Source organism: Mya arenaria, chromosome 13 (assembly GCF_026914265.1).
Source record: "Mya arenaria isolate MELC-2E11 chromosome 13, ASM2691426v1".
NCBI lineage: Eukaryota > Metazoa > Mollusca > Bivalvia > Myida > Myidae > Mya > Mya arenaria.
The window spans coordinates 66726947-66754111 of NC_069134.1; the positions used below are offsets into that span (position 1 = coordinate 66726947).

General features: G+C 34.6%; 2 protein-coding genes across 2 annotated transcripts in view; one reads left to right on the forward strand and one right to left on the reverse strand.

The window, feature by feature from the left end:
* Positions 1 to 5012: 5012 nt before the first annotated feature.
* LOC128214723 (leucine-rich repeat and immunoglobulin-like domain containing-NOGO receptor-interacting protein 4) lies at positions 5013 to 7715 on the reverse strand. Its single transcript, XM_052921347.1, has 2 exons — positions 5923 to 7715; positions 5013 to 5146 (listed from the first exon to the last, which is right to left on the reverse strand). The coding sequence occupies exons 1-2, from the start codon at positions 7363 to 7365 to the stop codon at positions 5141 to 5143; spliced, it is 1449 nt and encodes a 482-aa protein (XP_052777307.1). The 5' UTR covers positions 7366 to 7715; the 3' UTR covers positions 5013 to 5140.
* Positions 7716 to 9991: 2276 nt separating this feature from the next.
* LOC128214358 (uncharacterized) overlaps positions 9992 to 27165 on the forward strand; it is a 121058-nt gene continuing 103884 nt past the window's right edge. Inside the window, exons 1-9 of the mRNA XM_052920779.1 lie at positions 9992 to 10044; positions 16245 to 16343; positions 16690 to 16925; positions 17798 to 17932; positions 19187 to 19248; positions 19883 to 19944; positions 22142 to 22257; positions 22831 to 23026; positions 23739 to 23804. Of these exons, the coding sequence (XP_052776739.1) occupies positions 10011 to 10044; positions 16245 to 16343; positions 16690 to 16925; positions 17798 to 17932; positions 19187 to 19248; positions 19883 to 19944; positions 22142 to 22257; positions 22831 to 23026; positions 23739 to 23804 (1006 nt within the window). The 5' untranslated portion in view covers positions 9992 to 10010. The remainder of the gene's footprint in view (positions 10045 to 16244; positions 16344 to 16689; positions 16926 to 17797; positions 17933 to 19186; positions 19249 to 19882; positions 19945 to 22141; positions 22258 to 22830; positions 23027 to 23738; positions 23805 to 27165) is intronic.

The following is a 27165-nucleotide window of genomic DNA, read 5'->3' on the forward strand; positions in this document are numbered from 1 at the left end:
TTTACCTGGGGCGGATCCAGGTTTCAACGTTAGAGGGGCTTAATTTAGGGGCGTACCCTTTATACTTTCGCCCCTCCCTCAGAAACGAAATTTATTTGGTTAAAATTGTTTGCAGGGGGTTTGTGTGTCGTCCCCCAGGAAAATTTTAACAATTTCTAGTCCAAATGATGCATTTAGGGCGTATTTTATTAGTTTCTTCTTCTATATTGAAATAAAAAGTCTTGGAAGATTTTAGGTGAGGGGGGCGCCGGGTGCACCCCACCCCCCTGAATACGCTAGTGTTCCAATGAATTATTTTCGATTAGAAAAAAAAACCATTTCGTATACAAAATAAATGTTTTTAAAAATGTTCATCTTATGTAATGAAATGTCTGAAGTACAATGTACCACGCCGCAAAATCATGAACGAATCTTCCACGGACTGTCAGACAAGTATTGTCTATCTCGCATATTCTTCACTAATGGATAAACAACTCCCATGACGAATGTAGACAGTTAAGCATGTAACAAGCTCAACAAAGCCATGTTTTGGTCACTATCCTATTTGTATGGTAATTTTGGTAAAGATAAAGGGAGATAACCTGTGTAAGATGGCTCAATCGGTTACAGTTGAGTTTCCAATCTTGTCACATAGCTGTGAAACCTGCATTTATTACAAAAAAAAATGTTCGTTTAAAATGCTCAGACATATACTTGGACGATTGGAGAACGTGGTTTGAACACTTTCCCTCAATTTGATTACAAATGTAATTTCAATATTGGTGTTCAGAAATGTTTGTAGGCCAATAACAATCGAGGATTTACCTGGGGCGGATCCAGGTTTCAACGTTAGAGGGGCGTAATTTAGGGGCGTACCCTTTATACTTTCGCCCCTCCCTCAGAAACGAAATTTATTTGGTTAAAATTGTTGACAGGGGGTTTGTGTGTCGTCCCCCAGGAAAATTTTAACAATTTCTAGTCCAAATGATGCATTTAGGGCGTATTTTATTAGTTTCTTCTTCTATATTGAAATAAAAAGTCTTTGACGATTTTAGGTGAGGGGGGCGCCGGGTGCACCCCACCCCCCTAAATACGTTAGTGTTCCAATAAATTATTTTCGATTAGAAAAAAAACCATTTCGTATACAAAATAAATGTTTTTAAAAATGTTCATCTTATGTAATGAAATGTCTGAAGTACAATGTACCACGCCGCAAAATCATGAACGAATCTTCCACGGACTGTCAGACAAGTATTGTCTATCTCGCATATTCTTCACTAATGGATACACAACTCCCATGATGAATGTAGACAGTTAAGCATATAAAAAGCTCAACTAAGCCATGTGTTGGTCACTATCGTATTTGTATGGTAATTTTGGTAGAGATAAAGGGAGATAACCTGTGTAAGATGGCTCAATCGGTTACAGTTGAGTTTCCAATCTTGTCACATAGCTGTGAAACCTGCATTTATTACAAAAAAACGATGTTCGTTTAAAATGCTCAGACATATACTCGGATGATTGGAGAACGTGGTTTGAACACTTTCCCTCAATTTGATTACAAATGTAATTTCTATATTGGTGCTCGGAAATGTTTGTAGGCCAATAACAATCGAGGATTTACCTGGGGCGGATCCAGGTTTCAACGTTAGAGGGGCTTAATTTAGGGGCGTACCCTTTATACTTTCGCCCCTCCCTCAGAAACGAAATTTATTTGGTTAAAATTGTTGGCAGGGGGTTTGTGTGTCGTCCCCCAGGAAAATTTTAACAATTTTTAGTCCAAATGATGCATTTAGGCCGTATTTTACTAGTTTCTTCTTCTATATTGAAATAAAAAGTCTTGGAAGATTTTAGGTGAGGGGGGCGTCGGGTGCACCCCACCCCCCTGAATACGCTAGTGTTCCAATAAATTATTTTCGATTAGAAAAAAAACAAAAGCGTATATAAAATAAATGTTTTTAAAAATGTTCATCTTATGTAATGAAATGTCTGAAGTACAATGTACTACGCCGCAAAATCATGAACGAATCTTCCACGGACTGTCAGACAAGTATTGTCTATCTCGCATACTCTTCACTAATGGATACACAACTCCCATGATGAATGTAGACAGTTAAGCATATAAAAAGCTCAACAAAGCCATGTGTTGGTCACTATCCTATTTGTATGGTAATTTTGGTAGAGATAAAGGGAGATAACCTGTGTAAGGTGGCTCAATCGGTTACAGTTGAGTTTCCAATCGTGTCACATAGCTGTGAAACCTGCATTTATTACAACAACAAAAACGACATTCGTTTAAAATGCTCAGACATATACTCTGATGATTGGAGAACGTGGTTTGAACACTTTCCCTCAAATTGATTACAAATGTAATTTCAATATTGGTGTTCGGAAATGTTTGTAGGCCAATAACAATCGAGGATTTACCTTGGGCGGATCCAGGTTCAACGTTAGAGGGGCGTAATTTAGGGGCGTACCCTTTATACTTTCGCCCCTTCCTCAGAAACGAAATTTATTTGGTTAAAATTGTTGGCAGGGGGCGGGGGAGTTGTGTGTCGTCCCCCAGGAAATTTTTAAAAATTTCTAGTCCAACTGATGCATTTGGGCGTATTTTATTAGTTTTCTTCTTCTATATTGAAATAAAAAGTAAACTTGGACGATTTTTGGTGAGGGGGCGCCGGGTGCACCCCCACCCCCCTGAATACGCTAGTGTTTACCTTATTTACTGAAGTCCCATGGTCATGTAGAGCAGGTCTGACGGTTAATACAAACATTAATTTTCGATTAAAAGTGGTCAAGGTGTTCTGATATTCACGGTCTACATGATTTGGTGCAGTCGTCTTTTTCTTCATAGGACGCTGTTCCCTCTGCTCTTGCGAGAAGAAACTTTAATTGGCAGATAGGGATGCCGTTATCTGGAGGCAGATAAATTTAACCTAGCGTCATGAACCCGAATTTAAAATGGATGTGTAATTTGCTATCAAATTGACAACTATTCAATATACATGTACATTTAAACTATTTATGTGACAATATCAAATAAAAATTAAGCATTAACGTTATATCTCCTAATTGTTGTTAAATAATATAAAATCAAGGATTCAAGCAATCCTTATTCAGTAATAAAATGTCCGTGTTTTTGTTGATATTCATTTTCATGCGAAAAACAATCAGAATATCGTAATAAGGAAATACTCACAAAGCAGCGACAATTTACCATCGCATGATACTCATTCACTGATTTAAATTAAACAATAACGCGTTGGAGATTTTCGCGCCAAAAGCACAAGTGCCGGGCGGAGCTAGTGAGTAAAGTAAAGGCGAACACCAATAACAGTGTGGACATACCACGTGGTTTGTGACGACACATTTTGTTATTACAGGAAGCAAGATACATCTCCAAACGAAAACCATTTGTAAATACTAATCACTTTATTATGTATATAACATTTTAATTCGATCAACTACATAAAGAGAAACCACATGAACAACACACACATCTTAACACTATGAATATACAGCAATTTTGATGTATAATGTTCATCGTGACTGTTACATCAAGAACGCAGTACATATACCAGATTCTTGCGTTGTTGTTGTTGTTGTTATTTTGTTGTTGTTGTTGTTGTTGTTGTTTAAAACAAGTCATAAAAAATCGGTCCTTTCCGTTTTTATTTTTCATTCTTTAATCAATGTGCTCACGATAATTCAGTAAAGCATTTGAATATTGTATATAATTGAATATATAATATTTCACCCTACACGATGTATCCAGTAGGTTACCATAATTAATGATTTATTAGCGGAGTCTGTATCTCAAATTAAATACAAAGAAAATTGAAAAGTGCAATTTTCTCCATTTCGTTTAGTCCTTATTATTATAAGCCTGAGAGGGCGCCGACTATATTTGATGTTGTCTAAAATGTAACTTGAACTTAATACCAGGTCATGAATGACAGAATAAGGTTTTTTGTTGTTGTTTTTTTATTTTTTATTTTCCTCGTTGTACTGTAAAATGTGCGGTACAGTGTGTTTAAAAAATATATTCTTTAATTGATAACGAAGTCTTCAATTATAACGCCCCAGAATTTATGTATTTAAATGATTTTAAATACGAACGTTTCCCCGAATATGTGAAGGTTACTCGGTAATTTCCTATATGTACCGCAATCTCCTAGGCAGTAATCCCCTTGGCGACCATTCAGCTTAATTGTTTGTTTTGCAAATGTCATTCAAAAGATAAATTCCAGAATATTTCCAAACAATGTCTTTTTTGTATCCCCGTTCAATTTACTCATAACAGTAAAGTGTATTCCCGAAAACAGATACGATTGTTGCAGTATGATCTACAATGATGTTTTACCGATGTTTAATTAACATTTTATCATTGAAGTAAATAACAACTTTTTGGTGATCGACATGCATGTTTTTTTGTTCTTTTATTGTTATCGCACCGACTTGATGCTATGCATCACTTTTTTTTCTTTTTTTGATTGAAAACACTTTACTAGGATAACCTTCATTCATGCTTCACCGCCCACATATATGTCAACAACCTTGCCAGCTTCCACCAACAAGTATCAACAGATGGCGCGTTAGGAATATTGCCAATTATATATTGTATACACAACAATAATAATCAAAATACAACTATTGACAAACAGTGTCTGCTAGCCTGTCCCAAAATTGATCCTCCAAGTCACCTCCTTCGACCGGTAGTTCCAAGTAGGTCCTTTCGCGGAACACGTCCAAAATTTCCAAGGGAAGGCCATTCGTTTGCACATTCTCTTTGAGTACCACGCACAAAACGTCCCTTCCGGTTTTAATGGTTTCCATGCGAGCCATGTTCATTTCGTACACGCACCAACTGCTGGCCAGGAAGTTTGGTGACATGATGATGAGCGTTTTTCGGCTACTGGTTATTGCGTGGATAATATTTTCATTTACCATATTTCCGGCCAAAAAATCTCTGTCGTGGACCAACAGACGTAAGCCTCGGTTTGATTCTAACTCGGGAGCAAGCCTTTGGTGGACAAAGACGGCATCTTTCTCGGCATAGGACACAAATGCATCAAACTCGTAGTCGCCGGATTCATGGTTGACTGAAGCATAGCCCTTGAAACGGTATTTTGCCGAATAGTACATGTACCGTAAGTCCCATCTAAATCTGTAAACGAAGCTGCATGTAATGATGACGAGTATGATGAAGAGCGAAATACTCGTGGAAACAATCAAGGGCAAATAATTGGCACATTGTTTGTTCAGTGTTTTGTATATCTGGTGTGCATTAGAAAGATATCCTTTCGATCCATTATCGAATGTGCATTTGTACTGGTCCAGTTCCTGAAAAGCTGTGACCCTGGTCTCAGAGAACCATTTCACCAAATAAACATATTTGCAAGTACAAGAGAAGCTGTTGTTTTTCAATGCAATAGAAAAATTGTTACCGACAATCACTTTGGTAAAAAGCGTTAGGGTGTCAGGACTTATTGTTTTGATCATATTCAAAGTAAGGTCAATAAATTTAAGATGTTGCATATGGTTGGCCTCAAATGAGACGCTTTTGAGAATGTTGTCTCGCAAAAGCAACTGTTCAAGGCCCACAAGTCCAATAAACACTCCCGTTGGAAGTTGTTTGATCTTGTTTGAAGAAAGATCCAAGTACTTTAATTTTTCGAGTCTACTTAATAAGATACCCTCATTGTCATTTTTAAAAACATAACCTAAATAATTCTGAGCCATATTCAGAATTTCTAGATTGGCCATGTTGTGAAATGCATTTAGGGCAATTTCAGAACAAGAGTTGTCGTCCAAATGCAATTCTTTCAGTTTATCTAGACCTAATATTGGTCCGTTCCAAGTATGTAAAACGTTGGTAGAAAGATTTACGATCTGGATATTATTTGGCTGACAAAAACAATAGCTGCGTATTGTTGTACGTACTTTAAGATCTTTTGCATCCACATGTCGCACGGCCGCCGGAAGAGGTATCTTTTCGATTGAATTTGAAACATTTCGACAATTATCGCATAGACCATTCCTGATGTGGAAATCAATAGATGAAGTAAAATCGTCCAATAGGTCGTCTTTAAAGGATTCATTGTTCAGTTTTCTAGCATTGTTATCCGTAATCGAGCGCAAAAATCGTGTTCTTGAAGATCGCTTTGGGTCCGAATATAACATCGCCCTTTTTGTGATGTTTGCATTGTGGGACAGTTTACGTTGGAACACGTCGTTCACTAAATAAAAATATCTAAACCGATGGTCTTTGTGTCGATGCGAAAACCAAATTGTTTCCAAATCAGAAAATAGTTCTTTAGTAACAATATTGACGAAAATCTGAACCACGTAATGTCCTAGAGCTAATCTGTTGTCAACCACCGATAACGTCTTCAAATGCCTAGGAATAAACCGAACTGCCTCTATTTCCATGTTGCTGATTCGATTGGAATCGAGATACAAATGTTCGATGTTTGTTTTTGAGAGGTATTCAAAATCTGATGCCGTTAATATGGTGCAGTTACCAAAGGTTGTGTGCAAGTTTGAGATATTCAGAAAACTTATGTTGGTGGGAATCAATCCAAATGTGAAATTTGGCATCGCTGAAAACGTAAGATAAGGGTTTGAGGACAAATCAAGAAAGCGTAAATTTTTCAGATTAGAGAAACTACCATTCTCGACCCTTCGGATTTGACAATTGCGTAGCTGCAGTTTGCGGAGACTTGGTAGCTGAGTGAACATACTTGATCGAATAGTGTTTATATCACACAATGTTTCGTCTCCTCCTAGAATAAGCGATGTAAGGTGTGAAAAGCTGAGGTTCGCGGTACATGGAGATCCATCTATTAACAACCCTTGAAGATTTGTAGCCTTTTGTGTCTCTTGTTGGATTTTACATGGATAACTCGTTTTAGCTTTCCTTGAATTCCTTCTAACATCCAGTGTTTCTAAAGAATTATTGGTTGAAAGCACGCCTTTGCCAAAATACGTGATATTGTTTTCACTTAAAAGGAGTGTTCGTAGATATAGACTGTTGTTAAAGGAACCATCCTTTATTGTCCCAATCTTGTTCGATGACAAATCTAAGCAAGTTAGATTTGTGAAATGATCGAACGAGATGTTTTCAGTGGTATTTATTGAATTGTTCCGCAAAATGAATATGACAATCTCTGCTGGTAATCCTTGCGGAACTTTTTCAAGATTTGAGCCAGAACAATCTACAGCCAGTATAGATGAATAGAAACACCAGCATGCGTTATTCGTTCCGCATCTTGATTTTCTAGAATTTTTAGGAATTCCACATGACATATTTGGCGAATCCATGTACTGACATTGACCAATAACTAATAACGAGCAGATCAATGTTATGAAAAATGAGTCCGACATGGCTTTCTTTGATTATTTAGCTTTTTACACACAAGATAACTGTTAATTTTCACTTCATGTTGTCAATTTTCAGGTTATAAACAATTGGTGTAAAATGTTATTGTATTCAATTTTCCTCACGCAGAGCAATGTTATGAAAATTTAAATCCGATCGTTTTGTTCTTCTTCTTAAATGTTCAGCTTTCTTGACTCCACCTTAATATTAATTGTAAACTCATTTTGGTATTAACACTCGTTACAAGCCTGTGAATGCCACTGTATCCATTTCATCTGGCTATATTCAAACCATCATTTGTTTACGTGCCTTATAAGGTTTTCTTTGCTGTGCGCTATCTGATGAAGAGGGCTTGACAAATAGTGACGCTGAGTTGCAATTACACTGCCTGGTGTTACAAGGAAGTACAACTCAAATTGCGTGTTTCACAAGTAGTACTTTAAACTACGACATGTACGTTTGAACAAAAGTTCGTTAGAATGATTTTCTTTTCAGAAAAGGAAGTGCACGCGAGCCATTCATATCAAAACATATTGCATTGTCTTATGTGATATTAGGAAAGATTGCTTTTCAAAAGATAAACAATGATGTTTGTATTATATATTTGGTATTGTTACAGGTTCTATTTCCATTTCATAGGTGTTAAACATTATCTCAAATAAGAACTTAAAATTAATATTTCATATATTGTCTCCTCAAATGTCCAAGGTTTAAGAGATAGAATTTATCCAAGAGACTCTTTGTAATGAATATATAATTAATTCTATTGACAACGAGTTAAGTTGTGAGAATACTTGGCATAACAGTTAAACTTTGAAAATAATTTTAGCAGAAGTTGCTCAATTTTTATTAATAAGAAACTTATTCATAGTAGTATTTTTCTGATGGGGATGGGCGACACATTCTCCTAAACATGGAAATAAAAGAACATTTATACACTTACCTTAATATATATGCACCTAACGTTATAAAATTACGTAACTCATTCTATAGTCATATCCTAATATATATATATAGTAACCGAAAAATGCCAAGGCATAAAATAAATTGGTGGTGATCATAAAGATACTTTTAACAAAAATGATAGAAAATCAAGCTCAAACAATTACGATCGCGAACATTGTCCGGTGAATCATTTTAAGACATTAATTTCGAGGAATAATTAAATGTAATATTTGGAAACTCTATAATGAACAAAAAACACATTTATATGAAGAATAAAAAAATTCAATCGGATAAAAGTAGAATATAATTTTTGCTTATAAAAAATTAGAAACTCAGGTGTATTCGACATATATCAGGCCAGCAATTATTCAATTTACAGAGCACACGGCTATTTCTCTTAAACTTAAAGCGCCGTCTTAACGTGGACCATTTTACTGAACATTTAAAAATTCTCTTCTTGAACAAATCAAACTATATAACACATACATGTATTAAAATGCATCAAGAGAAATCATTCAATCAAATATAACAAGTCAATCAAAATGGGAAGTATGTTAGATTGAAATACTGAAGAAATTACTTACGACAACTATTAATAATGACCAACAGGGTACATGAAAGTTAGAAACATTTACTCTGATATCAGACAAATAGATATGTCATTGATTTCGCTGCTCTCTATCAAATGCAATGAACCGTCTTGTTTTTAGATTTTTATAAGGCGTTTCATGTTTGACATTCTTTTTAAGTTTGTTTTCAAAAATTCTGTTTTGCAATGGGTAAAACATTATACACTAATATTCCTTCTAGAATTTCTAATAATGGTTAGATAACTGATGGCTTTAGTATGATGCAAGGAGTTCGTCAAGGATATCCCTTGTCCGATATTATTTTTATTTATTACACTTGTAAAAGTCCTTACACTTGAAAGAAGAACATGTCAGTGAAACGATTAAACGTATTAAATGTAAAACACATCAATTTTAAAATCACTCAACTTGTAGACGATGAAACTTTTTTTTTTAAATTCACTCTGAAATCCCAATAGCACTTGAGATTATTCATACACTCGACATGTTTTCCGATCTGAGGCTCAACAGACTTAAAACACAAGGTTTATTGTACTTCACAAGATAATGACATATATAAATTTAAATGTATGATATCAATTTCACGTCAATGCATATAAAATCCTAAGGTGTTTATTTTGGACACAACGAAAATCAAGGCATTAATTTAAACTGGGAGCAAAAATTAAAATTGAACAATATGAACTTACAAATCTAGCGCAACATATTTCGACTCCCAAACATGTAATTTAAACGGTTCACTCTTTAATATTTAATTTCATTTGGAATGACAAAAAAGATAAAATTAAGGGTACAAATATAATAGAAATAAACTAGTAGGTAGTCTCTCAATACTTTTCCAGTACTATGAAAATATAGAAAAGAAACTGACATCAATGTACTTTACTGTAGATCTATGAAAAATGTAATCAAATATTGCTCAAAGCTTTTTAAAACGGCAGTTTTCATCAAACGCAGCCACAGGGGACAGCACTGTGTTTGTTTGCTATCCTTCAAACACTTGTATGGTAGTGTAGAAAAAACCCAAGGACGTTTTGGCTAAATCATAGATTATCTCCCCTATTGAATCTTTCGTTTGTTTACAAAACATGGCGGCGATACTGTGGAGTTTTCTGATGGTCCTTATTTATTTACACTCATGTGCCTACGGTAGGTTTTCAACTGCAGAGTCGAAGACTTGTTTTAGGCTTATTATATTTTGAGATTCCCCCACTTGTTTTTAAATTCATAAATTCATCTCAGTCACAGGAATCACAGTTGTTTGACGGAAATGAATGACCTGGTCAAATTTAGTGACATTAAACCTTAAGAACTTTTTTTCAGATTTATCAAACTGCTCACACCTTCCAGTGATCTAGTATAAAATAACTAGGAATTACTGCAGTTTAAGAATCTTAAAAATGTCAGAAAATCTCGACAGGCCTAAATAACCTTTAAAAGAGACTCACTTATAAGTTTCAACCAAAAATTAGTTTTCCCTTTAATGCATATGAAAACACTTATTTTATCATTATTTTACTCTACAATACTGAAATTGCGAAAAAAGCAACAACAATTGTATAAACAAAATATTTTGGTTTTAGTGGAGTGCAAACCCACACTGTAGTCTAAAATAATAGACGTGTTATACGGGATTCTTCCAATCCCTAACGTCTAAACGGGAATGTGCAAAAAACAGGGGTGTTTTAAAAATATTGAAATTGTTTTAAATGAAGTATTTTATGGTTAAAATTGATCATAAAGAGTTATATTCATATTTTACCATGTAAATGAAATGTTATTTTGCACTAAACAAGCATTTAATGCAATAAAACAAGTTGTTTACCTTTCCAATAAAACGAAAGTTGACTGACACAGACAACAATTATGGGAAGGGGAACAACTCGATACAATTGTAATAGCTTGGCCTCCTCCGACAAAACTTTGAGATAGACCTCATTATACAATCATAACAACTCGGCCATGGCCGAAATGTTCCGAGCGATTTAAAACTGTGCCCTAAAGCCTTGCAGGTGCCCTTCATGTATATATCATTATGTTTTGACAGAATGAAATGAAGAAAAGCCGTCAAACTCGTAATTATAAGTTGGATATTTATTTATTTTTGTACGGAACTAATATAAAATAACATTATCTGGTAATATTTCTTGTTTTTATGAAATTTTATAGACACTATATGCTTTAACCCGGAATCCTGATCGGAACAACTACACAATTTTGATACTAAACAATTCGTACGTGAAGGATTTGCCATGTTAAAAATCTAAAAAAAAAACGTCAACGTACAATTATTTGGACAAACCCACACTGGTATACAGTTGTTTGGGGTATTCCGGATCTTGGTTAGTTCCGGATCAAAGCAGGTGAAAACAATCAATTATGAAAATTATAATAAAAATTGTCCTAAACAGTTAGTTGATATAGGAAGAGTTAACCTTTTTAAAGAATTCAAACGATTATTTGTTTACAAATTGCGACTTTTATGACCAATTTTTTGGTGTCAGACAATCGGACATGTGCACTCACTCTTTAAAAAGTACGGGAAAATTATGGCGTTTCAATGAAAACATCGGAGTCTTACCAGTAAGTATTGTTTAAATGCATCATATTTATACATGAAAATGTTCACAAATATGTCCTTTATGACCAAAAATAAGCCAATATTATATCGGCCGCCTGTGTAAATTGCCACATGTTATGATATGAGATTGATCGTTCTGGTAGTTACGGATCACATGACACCCGAATTGATACTCAATGGGGGATTTTCTCAAATGTATTTTGAGCTGTCAAACAGCTTTTATGTGTTGTATTTTTCAAAAGAAATAGAATATTTATGCTTATATTCATTTTAATGTTCAAGTGAATTATTTGAATGATCATTTTGACATATACAGGATACTGTGAAATCATTAATGTTCGTGGGGCATTAATGTTCGTGGTTTTCGTGGGGAGGGTGATCCACGAATTTAAGAGCCCACGAAATATAGACCCTTTATTCACTTTTTCAACTGCCATGTTATGTACGTACTAGTTTATTCATTACAGAAGTCGCAGTATACAGCGTTTATACCTGTCTCACTGTATATTTTACTATCTTTGTTTTATTAATATATTATATCTGCCTTTAACAAAAAATAAACCAAATCAATTAAATGTGTTTTTATGAACCAAATGACAGAAGTACGTGTTTAAACGTGTGCTGTTTATGAAAATCTCCAGGTTTACAAGATGTGCGTGATGAGTGTCGGTACTCGATTTTTTTATTTAATGAAACAATTAATTGATTACATTGGAGGTTACTGAGCACCCAACGTGACAAAGTACAAAACAACGCATTCAATATGCTTATTAAACAAAAACATGTGAATAAATATTGAAATGATCTTGTTTACTCAAATATACGCACCTTTTCGGTGTTTTCACAGTTTGCAAAATTCTTAATTGGTATTCGATGGCTTCCCCTATCTGTATTTATTATCAGGGTGCATCTTCTTTTATGACCTTAATTCCCAATTAAATCGATAATTGACATGGGTATATGCACTAATTGGCATCTCGTACCACTTTAGCGAGTGTCATAAACGGCAGGGTTCGAATTTTACTTTGAGGAGCACTCGCAAAATTTTGCGAGTGCTTTTTGAAGCAACTCGCAAAATGAAAAATCAACTTGCAATTTTATTATTTGCTTAATTCCCTTATAGTATTGTTTAATTACAGTAGAAATTTACACCTTATACATAAAAAGTATATTAAAAAGTATCAATATTGAGTGACTCGACTCCTAGAACTTTAAGATATGGCTTATTCTTTTTGGGGGAGTATGGGAAGACTCATCAGATGCTGGCCGCGTTTTGATAACAAAGCTGTCCAATAATTTGACATTGTTCACTTTGTATATTTACCCTCGCCATCGGGAAATACCCCTTCGGCAAGCACGCTTCAGATTATATAAGTCTATAAGTATTAAAAACAATAACATTATTAATTTAAAAGAAATAAAAGCAACAGTAAATGTAGCGTGGATGCTTTGGACCATGAAATATATCGATCAACAAAATCTATTCACTTTGACAGTTGGGCGGAAATATATTCAAAGGTTGATGGGGTTTACATATAGTGCGCTAAATTTAGCCAATGATTGAGCTAGGTGATTACGTCATTTGTAATCACTATGTATAATGCACGCCTCGGAGCATCCTGGAAAGATTCAAGATAAAACTCGACCTATTCCGTATTTGTTCTATTTTTGAAAACTTAATAGAGCGTGACTCCGTATTGTCTTCTTTATATGTAAACATGCCACTTATAGGCTGTTTACACTCGACTGTGTAGCGGAGTTACGTTCATGTTTATTCTACTTTCCATTTAACATTTTGTGGTCTGGAAGAAGCCACTCGCAGAATTTTGCGAGCTTGAATAAAAGTCACTCGCAATTTGCAAATGTCGGTCGCATTTTGCAAGTATGCGAGTCTAAATTCGAACCATGAAATGTGTGACGTAGATCCCGGGAATCACGAGCGCGTGGAGATTATGCAGACGATCTAGGTCGATCGCATATTCGATTTTTTTTTTCAAAAATGAAAAACCACGAATTTAAGTACCCACGAAATTGTATTTTTTCGGCACACCACGAAATTTCATGCCAACGAATATAAATGATTTCACAGTATATCTATGATAGTTTTGTTTAATGGAACTTTGGATTGAAAATTTTAAGCTTTAAAAAACAACTTATTTACTTGAACTAAGTATTGTTTCTTGAAATACATGTAATTTTATAATAGTTGTTAGTTGAATTGTTATTTTCAGAAATGGGTAAACCAAAACATCAAAGCCCAGCTGTGAAGAAAGCTAAATGTATTAAAAAGAATTACCAAAGCGGATCCGCCGGGAAAGCCCTGAGATGTAGGTGAGCCATTATTGCAATCGAAAAAAAAAAGGTAAAGTCTATAAGAAAGCTTCAGAACTTTATGGTGTATCCTATGGTTATTTACACAGGCGGCTTTCTGGAGAAGTTGATTTAGTTGATGTTTCTAATAATTACCAGTACATCTTGCACATTAATATTTTGGTCATCTGTAACTGCCTTGAAATTGATATACATGTACATTTGTAAATATAGTGAATCTTAAAAACAAATACACTTATCCTGTTTTGTGATATTCAAATTCAATTTCCTACTAAAAAAAATAAAATTTAGTGAATATACCTAATTTAATATTGATCAATTAAATACTTTCTGTTTCAGGTGAAAACCAGTGAGCCAGTTCCTGGTCCTTCAGGCACAAGTGATGCTACTTTGTTGAACACCATTGTGTTGGAGAAAAGTGTTATTGAGGGATACCATGTCTACAAGATCAAGCCACCTATTACGGATCCGCCTACTTAACTTAGGGTGGACTGTGAATACACTAACATTGTAGACAAAGAGGCATGTCTTTTGTGGCTGCCAGACCTTGAGACATTTAATGAACATACTCATGACATGGTTACAGACCAAAGTAGACAATTGAAATTATCCGACATTGCCGGCCTTCCCATTGGTCATGTACCAAGAACATTAGCAGGGTTTTTCAGAAGTGTTCTTGACAAGGAGGGAAGTATTTACGCCATTACAACTGGTGAACCGTGCCCAAGCTTTCCTCACTGGCCAGCACTTAACGAGAAAGGAGGGGGTGCTGTTATCCCATGCTCCTATTTCATCTTGTGTCCATCAAGAAGATTTGAAATGTCTGTCTCCCTGTTGCGTTCAGCATTGGAAACAATGCAAGAAGGTTCAGCTATGAACGTGTCATTTATTTAATGAAAAGAACAGTTGTTTAATTGATGCTTAATGATACAGGGTAAAATCTTCCAAGTGAGTAATCATGTTTTTTTTAAATGTGATTTTTTATTTAAGTCTAGTCAAACTTTGATTCTGTTTTGTACACCTGGTATGTGAGGTTATAAGTGTGAGTATTTGTTAATTGATGCTTGATGATACAGGGTAAAATCTTCAAGTGTGTAATCATGTTTTAAAAATGTGATTTTATAAGTCTAGTCAAACTTTGATTGTTGTGTATACCTGGTTTGTGATGTTATGAGTGTAAGTATTTGTTTTGTATACCTGGTTTGTGATGTTATAAGTGTAAGTATTTGTTTTGTATACCTGGTTTGTGATGTTATGAGTGTGAGTATTTGTTTATTCCTGTCTTATAACTGGAATCTTAATAAATGAATGTTCTAAAGTTGTGTTAGTCTGTTATTTAATGCTAGCATGTATGTTTAAAAAACAATCTAGTTAAATCATTGTTCTCTTTTAAAATGCCCCCTTTGTTAAATTTGAATATGGCATGTCCACAAGGCATATATAGGAATACGTTGATTAACTCAGGTCCAAATGTATGCCACAACTTCTTAATTCAATGTGAAACACATTATATACTTCTAATTTAGTGAAGTGTAACCCTTTGACAAAGTTTTATAACTACTTTGAGAACACCCATACTTTGATCTGAAACTGCCCAAGGTGAACCGGAAGTAACCAAATTGGTAAGGTTATTCAAGCGCGTCAATAAAAGCCATTTTGTTAACTAACAAGTTTGGTTCAACTTAGGAATAGGTTGTCTTTCATGTTTTATAAAAAATATAATTCATACCAATGGGTTTGAACTAAAAATATGCGAAAAGGTTGTTACTGATCAGGAATACCCCAAACTACTGTAGGAAGAAAAAAATAGAAAACCTTCAAAACACCTTAACCCTTAGGCCACAAGGACTTGTACAACAGTTATGGATAATTTGACCTTAGAACAGTACATTGATAACATCACATGATAATGTCAATCAACGGTTTCAACCATTCACGCAACAATAAAATCGCTGAAAACTGTTAATATTACGCTATTGAAAATTGTGGTCTTCAAAGACGATATTGGAGCAAATATCAACATTTGCTGAAGGCTCCAGCTGTCAGTATCTTAGTTTAAACACTCCTAAAGATTTGCCACCCTACTTTAGTAATTAAAAAAAGGGTGCATTTTACAAACCATGAGCAAGTCACTTAAACTTTTAAAAGTCGATCAACTCAGTTGTTAGGTGAAAAATTGATGGTACAATACACATGAAATTGAATACATAAACGAACAGATGCAACAAAAAGCTGCAGCGAACATGAAAATAACAATAACACAACATACAATAATCTGCAAAGAGTTGAACCTGCGATTTGATGCTCAATGGTAGTCCATTTATATGGCAGAGAAACATCAACCATCCTAGGACTGTTCCTTGTGGAGTCTATATGTATGTGAATATCATTACATCTTAGTGCATGTATGAATCTGTCTGTGTTTTATCGTTTTCAGGTTACAGTTCTGTTTACCCGGACATGCCAACTCACGTTTTACAGCGGCATATTAAAGTTTCAAGGCATCAACCTATATGTGTGATATTTAGACACTCAGGTACAGCTTTGAATCTTGCATCAACATCAACATGTGTTTAGTCAGGCTGTCCCTGGGGTTAGCCTCTAGGCTAATTCTACCCCTACTGTCTATTTTGAATTGTTATTTGTCCTGTCCATGTAATGATAAATCTTTATGTATGTATGATGTATTTTTGGTGTGATTTCTCACATAATTAACTTACAAAACCATTGATTTACAAAAGCCTAATATATATAAGGTCCTTCTCATGCCCATTATAGTAAGTGCCCATTATAGTCAGCTAGGTTAAACAGCATACAGCATAACCAAACAAACGCTCAAATTCAAGGAAGATCTAGCAGACTTTTTATCATTTCATGAATAGGACAAGGTTCAAAGCTGGAAAAACTGACATCAGAATTCTGGAAGAAAAGAGATCAAGCGGGAAACTTCACGAAATGGCAGGTTGGAGCATTCAGTTCAGATGTGAATCAACTTCCTCCAAATAACCAGGAACCAAACCATATACCTGCTGTCAGGTGTTACCTTGGTGAAACTTCAACGTACCAGTATGGGGGAAAACTTGGAAAATCTCCTTTATTGGACTGGTTCAATGCATTGGTAAAGAAGTTCAGCATGATACGGTTTTATGTAGATTGTAAGATTGAAATATTTTTAGCATCCTACAATGATTGTGTGTTATTTGAAGTTTGTGGCTGTGTGATACCTATATATAAATTTAAATATACAAAAATCAAAGGCTTGCAGTCCTTTTTTTAAGTCAATCATTGATTGGTAAGTGCTTCCCTGTCATTTGATTATAATGGAACATACAACATGTATTTGATAGACCATTATTGACCACCACAATTACTTTAACAATTGTACAAATTGCCAGGGCTAATGTCAAAACTACCTGGTTTTCTGAACAAAATCACCTGAGAAATTCTCAAGAAATATGGCATATATGTAAAAGTCTATATCATGTTCTTTAACTTCAATTGTAAGGACAGGTGGAAGCTAACATTCAGGTTGATAGTAACCAGTTAGGGTGTGAATATTTTAGGTCAATAGAGAAATAACCCCTGGTAGACCTTGAACGGAAAACCACTTCATCAAAAGGCAGATACCAATCCACTCAAATCTAAAAATTATGTAAATTTATCATACATGCCAAATGCTTGTGAGGCCTCATGTGATTTTGTGCAGAAAACCAGGGCATCTTTGGGCATCTTGCCAACAATTAGAGGCATATCGTTATTAATCGCTCTAGCGTAGGTATTTTTTTTGCGTTTCTGCTTTTAAAAGTATTTTTAATTGAATTAGCCTTTCTTTTTAACTGAAAAGCGCTGTATGGAGTAAGTTTATATGTTGTTTGAAAGTGTATTGTACAAATTTTAGTTTCGGAGGACTTTCAGCCCAGCCAGGAGACCTCCACCATGGGGTATGGCATGAATACTATAAAAGGGTAAAATTAATTACATTTTTTACAGTGGCAAGTATATTCAGAACAGAGTGAGGATGTGACATCAGCTCGTATTACTGAAGCACAGATGACCCACAACATTGTGCTCCTGGCATTTCCAGATGGCCCTCGCCATCACGAGGTGGAGGATATGGTGCATGGAGTAAGTAGATATGATGCATGAAGTAAGAAGATATGGTGCATAGAGAAAGTAGATATAGTTTACAGAGTAACTTAAGTAAATATGGTACACGGAAAAATTTGATATGGTGCACAGAGTAAGTAGATGATGTAAAAACATCGAGTTCCAAATTATGCTTATAGCAACTAAATGAAAAATATATACATATATATATTTAAGTAAGCCTTCTGTTACCATTAAAACACATCTGTTTAAGCAATGAACATTTCAGAAGTATTTTCTGATTTTAATTAGAATTTTCAGAGGGGGAGAATGGCCATTGATAGCCTCTGCTTTAAAATCTAAAGCAAATATATGCAAACTGTTATGTTACAGTTACTTGAGAGTTATCATCCTTTCATTATGGAAACTAACTCAAATCCGGTTTGTCCAATCAAAATTTTTAGAAGCCTTTGTCCAATAATCACTGAATTTGGTCAGAAAATGGATGGGTGTCATATCTTGGACAAAGTTGTTCACCAGCTTTTTCATTTAAGTAACTACAATTATTGCCCTCTAATTAAAGAAATAACCTAAAATCGGTCTTATCCAATTGATAACTTTAGAAGTCTTTACCCAATGGTCTGAAATTTTGGTCAGAAAGCAAACTATTATGTGACAGTATTTCTTTTGTTTTGATATTGTTTTGAATGCTATTATGTCAATCATAACATGGTAGTCAAGGTTTACCGACATCATTTTGTTTTTTGATACACTTTAACTCAAATAACACATTTGTTTGCAAGCTAATGCTGTCTATTTAATTGTATATGGAATGTTTTTATCACAGAGCAGTCATTGGCATTAATGTTAAATGTTTTACACTTGGTGGCTCCATATAATTTAATATAATTTGAAAGGGTATTGCTTAACGTATGAATTACCAAAAAAAAGATTATAAACAAATCAATTGCAGTTTATTTTTGTGCTTTATTTCTATTGAAAAAGTGTTATACTTTTTTAATTTTAATATTTACATATTCTTACTCTACTCATAAAGTCCTTTCAAATGATGCCAATATCATATGGAGTCACCTGACATCTGAAAGTCGCATAATTGTACAGAGCATACCTTAAATTCTGCTTAAAGCAAACTCATTACCCATAATCCTTCAATAGATGTACAATATCCTTTATGTCTAGGTTATCTCCCTTGGACCACTGTGTGATCATTTTCCAGCCCTAGATCATTGCAAATTATAGTGAAGAGTATAGTGGGGCTTTTTTTTACTTCAGCTTGCCAGAGAGTATGAATCCTGCAAAGCAATGGCTATTCATTTGACCTCTAAGGAAGTGACGTAAGTTGCTTTACACATATATAATTTGCTATAATTTGGCTTAATAGTTCAGACAAAGAATTCTGATATGAATTATTCTTGAATTAATTTCCTGAGTAAAAAGCAGTATTTTTTTGTTGAGAGGCAAAGAGAGAGTGCCCCCAATGGGAATAAAACCCATGAAAATTGGGGTGAGTGTTAGACACTTTCACCAGATGATGGCAAATATCTAATATTTATTACTCCCAATTCAGTTTCCTGTGTAAAAAACAGTACTATGTCATTTTTGAGAAACCCCATTATGGGGATTGTACCAATGACCAGATGAATAAGAGACCAACACCTTTACCACAAGATTCACTCTCCATTCTCAAGTAGGGTGTAAAATTGCAAAAATAAACAAGTAAACAAATGTTGAAACTTAAAGGGAAAAGTTGATGAAATTTGTAACATTACTTACGCCTATTTTTCTTGTAGAAAATATTCTGAGATTTGGTTAAAACCGATTTAGAGACCTAATAGACACAGAATAAGTAAAACATAACATCAGAATACAACCAGTACAGATAACATAGACATTTAAATATCTTTATTGATATTAAAACATTATTTATCATCATGCATGTTACCGTACTATTAAAATGTTTTCTTCCAGAGGACTGCGACAGAAGTACGGGGTTAACAGATATCCCTCAGTCGTCATCATCCATAATACAGGTACAAAATGTTGTTTATTTTCCAGTCTTAACATAATGGGCTTCTGTAACTATTAACATGTTATGAATGTGAGCCTTGCTCCAACTCTTCGCTTGTCAAAGGTTCTATGTCACAGGTAGGTGGTCAAGGTAATTTGTTTGAGTGATGTGATATTATTCATTGATAAAATATACTCCCAGTCTTTGCCAATTGGCTGAATTTCTAAATGTCACGTCTCCTTTAGTTATGCTTCAAGTGTTAAGGAAACAATAAGAAGGAACAAAATATTTCTTAGTCGAGTAACGTGCTTATCCTCTCAACCAGCAAAACTAATCAAAATCACAGCGTCAAAGGGAACAGCCTCAAGTCTGAGTTTAGACTCAAGTGGCAAAACTGCAAATCTGCATAAGCCTGTAACTTTATTTCCAGTGGAATTTGGATGATGAAATTTGCTGAATTTATTACTCTTCGGAATTGAATGCTGAATTTTGTTAAAAAAAATGAAATACTGATGTTTTTTTTAGTTTAATAAATTGAAGTGTTTTTCTGAGCATGAGTCTCAACTTTCATTTGAGACCTATTGTGGGTAATCACAGGTCATTGAACTTTTAAACTCATAAAGATATTTAAATGAGATTTGGTACACATTTAACTAGAGAAACTTGGCAATCTTGTGTTGCAAGAGGCATAACTCTAGTTTGAAGAATTGTAATGCTTCTGTTTTGGCATTTGTTCTTTAGTGCTCTACTTATTTGGTTATCATATTAGGTTCTTCAGATGTCATTGGTTAGAGGTATATGATAAAGCAAATATTTTAAATGTGGACCATAATATGCTGATGGATGAAAACATTACTTTTTTGAGGTGAGGAAGTCATTATTCATGTGCGAGTATTAATTACAAAGACAAACCTTCAAAATAATAGAGAGAATAATTACAATTCCATGTGAATCCATGAATTCCTGTGCCAAAGTTTCCTATTTTGGTTTTTATGGCTGCTGCAGGTCAGTTCTGCCATGTGTTCTGGGAGCAAGAAGTATATAAACAAGGGGAGGTTATTATTCACGTGCATGTATTATTTTTAAGACAAATCCTAAAAATAAACCGAGATGCTAATTAGAATTCCATGTGAATGCATGAAATCCTGTGCGGAAGTTTCCTGTTTTTGGTCACAAGTTTTCTTTTCACTAGACTTTAACCACGTGTTCGGGTAGCAAGAAGTTTATAAACAAGAGGAAGTTATTATTCACGTGCATATATTTTCATAAAGACAAACCATCGAAATAAACTAAGATAATAATAAGAATTCCATATGAATCCTTGAAACTTTGTGCCGAAGTTTCCTGTTTTTGGTCTTTATGTTGCTGCAGGAGTTCTGTTACGTGTTCTGGGAGCAAGAATTTTATAAACAAGAGGAAGTTATTATTTATCTGCATGTATTTTCATAAAGACGAACAAAATAATCCAAAATGATAATTAGAATTCAACTTGAATCCGTGAAACCATATGCGAAAGTTTCCAGATTTTGGTCATAAATTTTCTATTTACTAAATTTATTAAACACGTGTTCTGGTGGCAAGAAGTATATAAATAAGAGGAAGTTACTGTTCACATGCATATGTTTTTATAAAGACAAACCATCGAAATAAACTGAGAACGTGAATCCTAATATATTCTTGTGCAAAAGTTTCCTCTTCCAGGTCAAAATGGTTGATGTAGGAGTTCTACCGCATGTTCTAGGAGCAAGCGGTAAAAAACAGGAGGAAGTTATTATTCACGTGCCTGTATTGTTTGTGAAACAAACATTCCAAATAAACAGAGATGATAATAAGAATTCCATGTGAATCCTTGAAACTTTTTGCGGAAGCTTCCTGTTTTTGGTCAAAATGGTTGCTGCACGAGGCCTACCTCGTGTTCTGGGCGGAAGCAGTTAAAACTGAGAGGAAGTTATTATTCACGTGCGCATATTGTTTTTCAGACAAATTATAAAAATAAACTGAGATGATAATTAGAATTCAACGTGAGTCCTTGAAACCTTCTGTGGAAGTTTCCTGTTTTTGGTGATGACGATTGCTACACATGGACTACCTCGTGTTCTGGGAGCAAGTAGTTAAAAACAAGAGGAAGTTATTATTCACGTGCAAGTTTTGTTTGTAAGACAAACCTTCAATGTATCCAGAGTGATAATTCCAATCCAACGTGAATATTCTTGTTTCAGGTGATAATGGTTCACTGCACGAGGACTTTCGCGTGTTCTGGGGGCAGGAAGTTAATAGACACGTTTTGCGAGTGTACATCGAAGCCAGAAGTGTCCCTGTTCCTTATCTTGACTTTGTAAGTAGTCTTGTAATTCTTCTGATGTTTGCTTCACAAATATAATTACTGTGATATTTTTCAATTATTCTCATCTGAAACTGTGAACTTCTTCTTGTAGACCTGTGTTGTTTATACATGAGTCAATTATCTGTATTTATTTAATACAGAATAAAACCTTTCTGTGAATTTAGATGATTCCAATACAAAATGAAGGATAGGCAAATTTAGTAGTCATCAATACACCTTTGAATAATGACTTTAATGAATTTAAAAGTTATCGATCATAAGGAGATTCTATGTGATGCGATGTAACTCTGTCACAAAATCATCATTCTATTTATAACCAAATATCGAGTGTTTATCTAAATGTTTTTGAAGTCAGAGAGAATCATTTTTTAGATTCTCCTACAGATATAAATTAATACAAAGAAGCTTTAATTTCTTAATAAAAAGCTTGTTTGATGCCTTTTATCAGCCACTTTCCAAACAGGTTAAGTTTATGTCAAATAGCAAAGATTGGAGTGGGAAGTTAGGACAAGCCTGGGTTTGGATGAGCATCTATAAAAACAAACTTCATTTCTTTTTTTACAGACTGGAATGGAGAGTATGCTAGCTGACGATCCTGAACACGAGTTTTCCCCTGTTCTTGTGTGTTTCTACGCTCACTGGGCCCACGATGTACACGGATATCTGAATGTTTTCAATGACTCCGTGAAAGCTTTTAGAGACGAGGGCATCCGTCTCAGATTTGGTGTTATAGACCTGGTTAAAGACTCTTCCAAAAAAGGTTCAAATATGAAATACTGTGAATTTATTATTAATTTTACAATGATATATTTTTGCGATTGGTTGATATTGGTCTAGTTTACCTTGATGAAGATTATAATAACTTACTCTTAAGTTAACCACAACTTTGGTTTAAATCATAGAAAAACGCACTGGAAGGTAATCTTCAACTGTTACAATAGTATTCTGCTTTAAGGTTACTTACAAATTAAAAATTGCAGAAATAATCTGCTCTAAGGTAAACTACAACTATGATAAAGATTGCAGAAATATCCTGCTTCAAGGATTACTCACAACTGTGTATACAAATAATTTCTGACCCAAAAATAATTTAACCTTTATTGTTTATCTTTGTATACCAACAACTAAAAAGTTTTGCAGTTTGTTTGCTTGTATGCAAGAACTTGTCAATGAGTGTATTGCAATAATTAGTACAAACAGAGGGATAATCATGATGTTTTTCCATTTGGAATGATTGAATGATTGAAGATATAGAATATGACATTAGATATAATATGCAAAGCTGTACGAGAAGTTATGTACTTTCCAGTGTCAAATCAAATCAAAAAGGTCATTTAGTTTATTCCGGTTTTCATCACCTATTCTTTGTAACCTTTACAGTAAGATGTTACAATGTATAGTTCAGACAAAAACATCGAAACCAATCCTATGAAGGGAAACACATTTCTCAGATTCATGTTTTTATGTTTCAGTGTCGATACGCTACCTGAAGTCCGGCTACATGAAGTTTGTGCCATTCCTTGTTTTGTTTTCTAAAGGTTAGTAGGACAGTGCACTGTGTAACGTTTGTGCTTCTTAAAATGTCATTCAGGTACACAGATCTCACTTAATACAGTTATACCCATATTTTAAGCTATGTTAGATAGAGCAAGACGTCGTTGCGCATATGTCAAAAGTCCTAGTGTTCAATTGTGCAAAAAGACTATTATTCAGTTTTGAAATTAACAAATCTGTTTTCTCTTTTTTTTATTAAATGAACAAGTTTTGAAATGGGTCATTTTGGATCGAAAACAAGGTAACTATGTTAAATCTTAGAAATACCTTGTTTGCATAGTAGATGCTGATATCATCATCCAATCTTAGCGAAATTCAATCACGATGAAAGTCTTGAATTTCTTATGACAATGTCCAACTTTAACATTAAACAGATATATAAGTGGTGTTGCTTTATCTGTATATACTTAGTGGATTTAGTCACTAGTTTGGCAGAATTATGTGCATGTTTACACTTTAATGACTAAGACAGTTACATGCAACCCAACGTTATGGTAGAATTTTATTATAAAAAAAGCTTCAAAACACCTAGAAGTCAATGCATTTAGTCTGTTTTTCTTGCAGTTTCTTTAAAAGTATGCCTATTTGTAAATTTATGTTATCACAAAATATGAGAAGCCATACAAAAGTTCAGAAGTCTGTGTAGTTTTTAATGGCCCTCTTATATTGAGGTAAGTGTGGGTAGTTTAAAATGGCCCACATATATTGAGGTAAGTGTGGGTAGTTTAAAATGGCCCACATATGTTGAGGTAAGTGTGGGTAGTTTTAAATGACCCTCTTATATTGAGGTAAGTGTGGGTAGTTTAAAATGGCCCTCTTATATTGAGGTAAGTGTGGGTAGTTTTTAATGGCCCTCTTATATTAAGGTAAGTGTGGGTAGTTTAAAATGGCCCTCTTATATTGAGGTAAGTGTGGGTAGTTTTAAATGGCCCTCTTATATTGAGGTAAGTGTGGGTAGTTTAAAATGGCCCTCTTATATTGAGGTAAGTGTGGGTAGTTTAAAATGGCCCTCTTATATTGAGGTAAGTGTGGGTAGTTTTAAATGGCCCTCTTATATTGAGGTAAGTGTGGGTAGTTTAAAATGGCCCTCTTATATTGAGGTAAGTGTGGGTAGTTTAAAATGGCCCTCTTATATTGAGGTAAGTGTGGGTAGTTTAAAATGGCCCTCTTATATTGAGGTAAGTGTGGGTAGTTTAAAATGGCCCTCTTATATTGAGGTAAGTGTGGGTAGTTTTAAATGGCCGTCTTATATTGAGGTAAGTGTGGGTAGTTTAAAATGGCCCTCATATATTGAGGTAAGTGTGGGTAGTTTTAAATGGCCCTCTTATATTGAGGTAAGTGTGGGTAGTTTAAAATGGCCCTCTTATATTGAGGTAAGTGTGGGTAGTTTAAAATGGCCCTCTTATATTGAGGTAAGTGTGGGTAGTTTTAAATGGCCGTCTTATATTGAGGTAAGTGTGGGTAGTTTTAAATGGCCGTCTTATATTGAGGTAAGTGTGGGTAGTTTAAAATGGCCCTCATATATTGAGGTAAGTGTGGGTAGTTTTAAATGGCCCTCATATATTGAGGTAAGTGTGGGTAGTTTTAAATGGCCGTCTTATATTGAGGTAAGTGTGGGTAGTTTTAAATGGCCGTCTTATATTGAGGTAAGTGTGGGTAGTTTTAAATGGCCGTCTTATATTGAGGTAAGTGTGGGTAGTTTTAAATGGCCCTCATATATTGAGGTAAGTGTGGGTAGTTTTAAATGGCCGTCTTATATTGAGGTAAGTGTGGGTAGTTTAAAATGGCCCTCATATATTGAGGTAAGTGTGGGTAGTTTAAAATGGCCCTCTTATATTGAGGTAAGTGTGGGTAGTTTAAAATGGCCCTCTTATATTGAGGTAAGTGTGGGTAGTTTAAAATGGCCCTCTTATATTGAGGTAAGTGTGGGTAGTTTTTAATGGCCCTCTTATATTGAGGTAAGTGTGGGTAGTTTAAAATGGCCCTCTTATATTGAGGTAAGTGTGGGTAGTTTAAAATGGCCCTCTTATATTGAGGTAAGTGTGGGTAGTTTAAAATGGCCCTCATATATTGAGGTAAGTGTGGGTAGTTTAAAATGGCCCTCTTATATTGAGGTAAGTGTGGGTAGTTTAAAATGGCCCTCTTATATTGAGGTAAGTGTGGGTAGTTTAAAATGGCCCTCTTATATTGAGGTAAGTGTGGGTAGTTTAAAATGGCCCTCTTATATTGAGGTAAGTGTGGGTAGTTTAAAATGGCCCTCTTATATTGAGGTAAGTGTGGGTAGTTTAAAATGGCCCTCATATATTGAGGTAAGTGTGGGTAGTTTTAAATGGCCCTCGTATATTGAGGTAAGTGTGGGTAGTTTTGAATGGCCCTCTTATATTGAGGTAAGTGTGGGTAGGTTAAAATGGCCCTCTTATATTGAGGTAAGTATGAGTAGTTAAAAATGGCCCTCGTATATTGAGGTAAGTGAGGGTAGTTTTGAATGGCCGTCTTATATTGAGGTAAGTGTGGGTAGTTTAAAATGGCCCTCATATATTGAGGTAAGTGTGGGTAGTTTTAAAGGCCCTCTTATATTAAGGTAAGTGTGGGTAGTTTTGAATGGCCCTCGTATATTGAGGTAAGTGTGGGTTGTTTAAAATGGCCCAAGCTCGTACATTGAGGTAAGTTTGGGTAGTTTAAAGATGCACTCTTACTCCTAAATAAGATTTACCACAATTAACAATATTGTATTGATATTCCAAAAAGGATGAATAAATGTCGAAAACAATGGTTCTTATAAAGGAAACCATGTTAAAGTTGAAAGAAATGAGTATAAAACACGGTATTTCTACCTTTTGAGACTATTGTAGATCACAGTAAATCTTTTAGCATTCACCAATCATTTATTTTTTTGGCGCTATCTGCTACTAAATACACAGTTAAAATCTTGTAAATAAACAAGTAATTAATATTTTCCACTAAGGCCAAAAAAAAATAATTGTTTGTTTAGGGTAACCTTCCCAAAATTTCTAGGTAGGGTAGGTTGGGATTATTATTTTTTTTTTTTCAAAATCTGTCGTAAGTTCAGAGTGTTTTCTTGCACATGGCAGTCTTTCCTACATTACTGTCATTGCCTGACTTTGTTTTATCATATAAACAATAATTCTGATTAAAATCTGCATTTATCCGCCCTTTGTAACTCTCTATTCGCTAACGAATATTTTTTTTGCTCAGAAACGCAAAAAAAAAGTTAGGGTTGGCGCATTTTTATAGGTAGGGTCGGGTTACCCGAAACAGACTTTTTTTTTTAGGCCTAATGCATTATTCAGTAAGTAGTTTAAGGGTGATCACCCAAAACTTATG

What these genes read in the sequence shown, in the direction of transcription:
- LOC128214723 (XM_052921347.1), bottom strand. Translation starts at nt 7,365, where the DNA reads ATGTCGGACTCATTTTTCATAACATTGATCTGCTCGTTATTAGTTATT.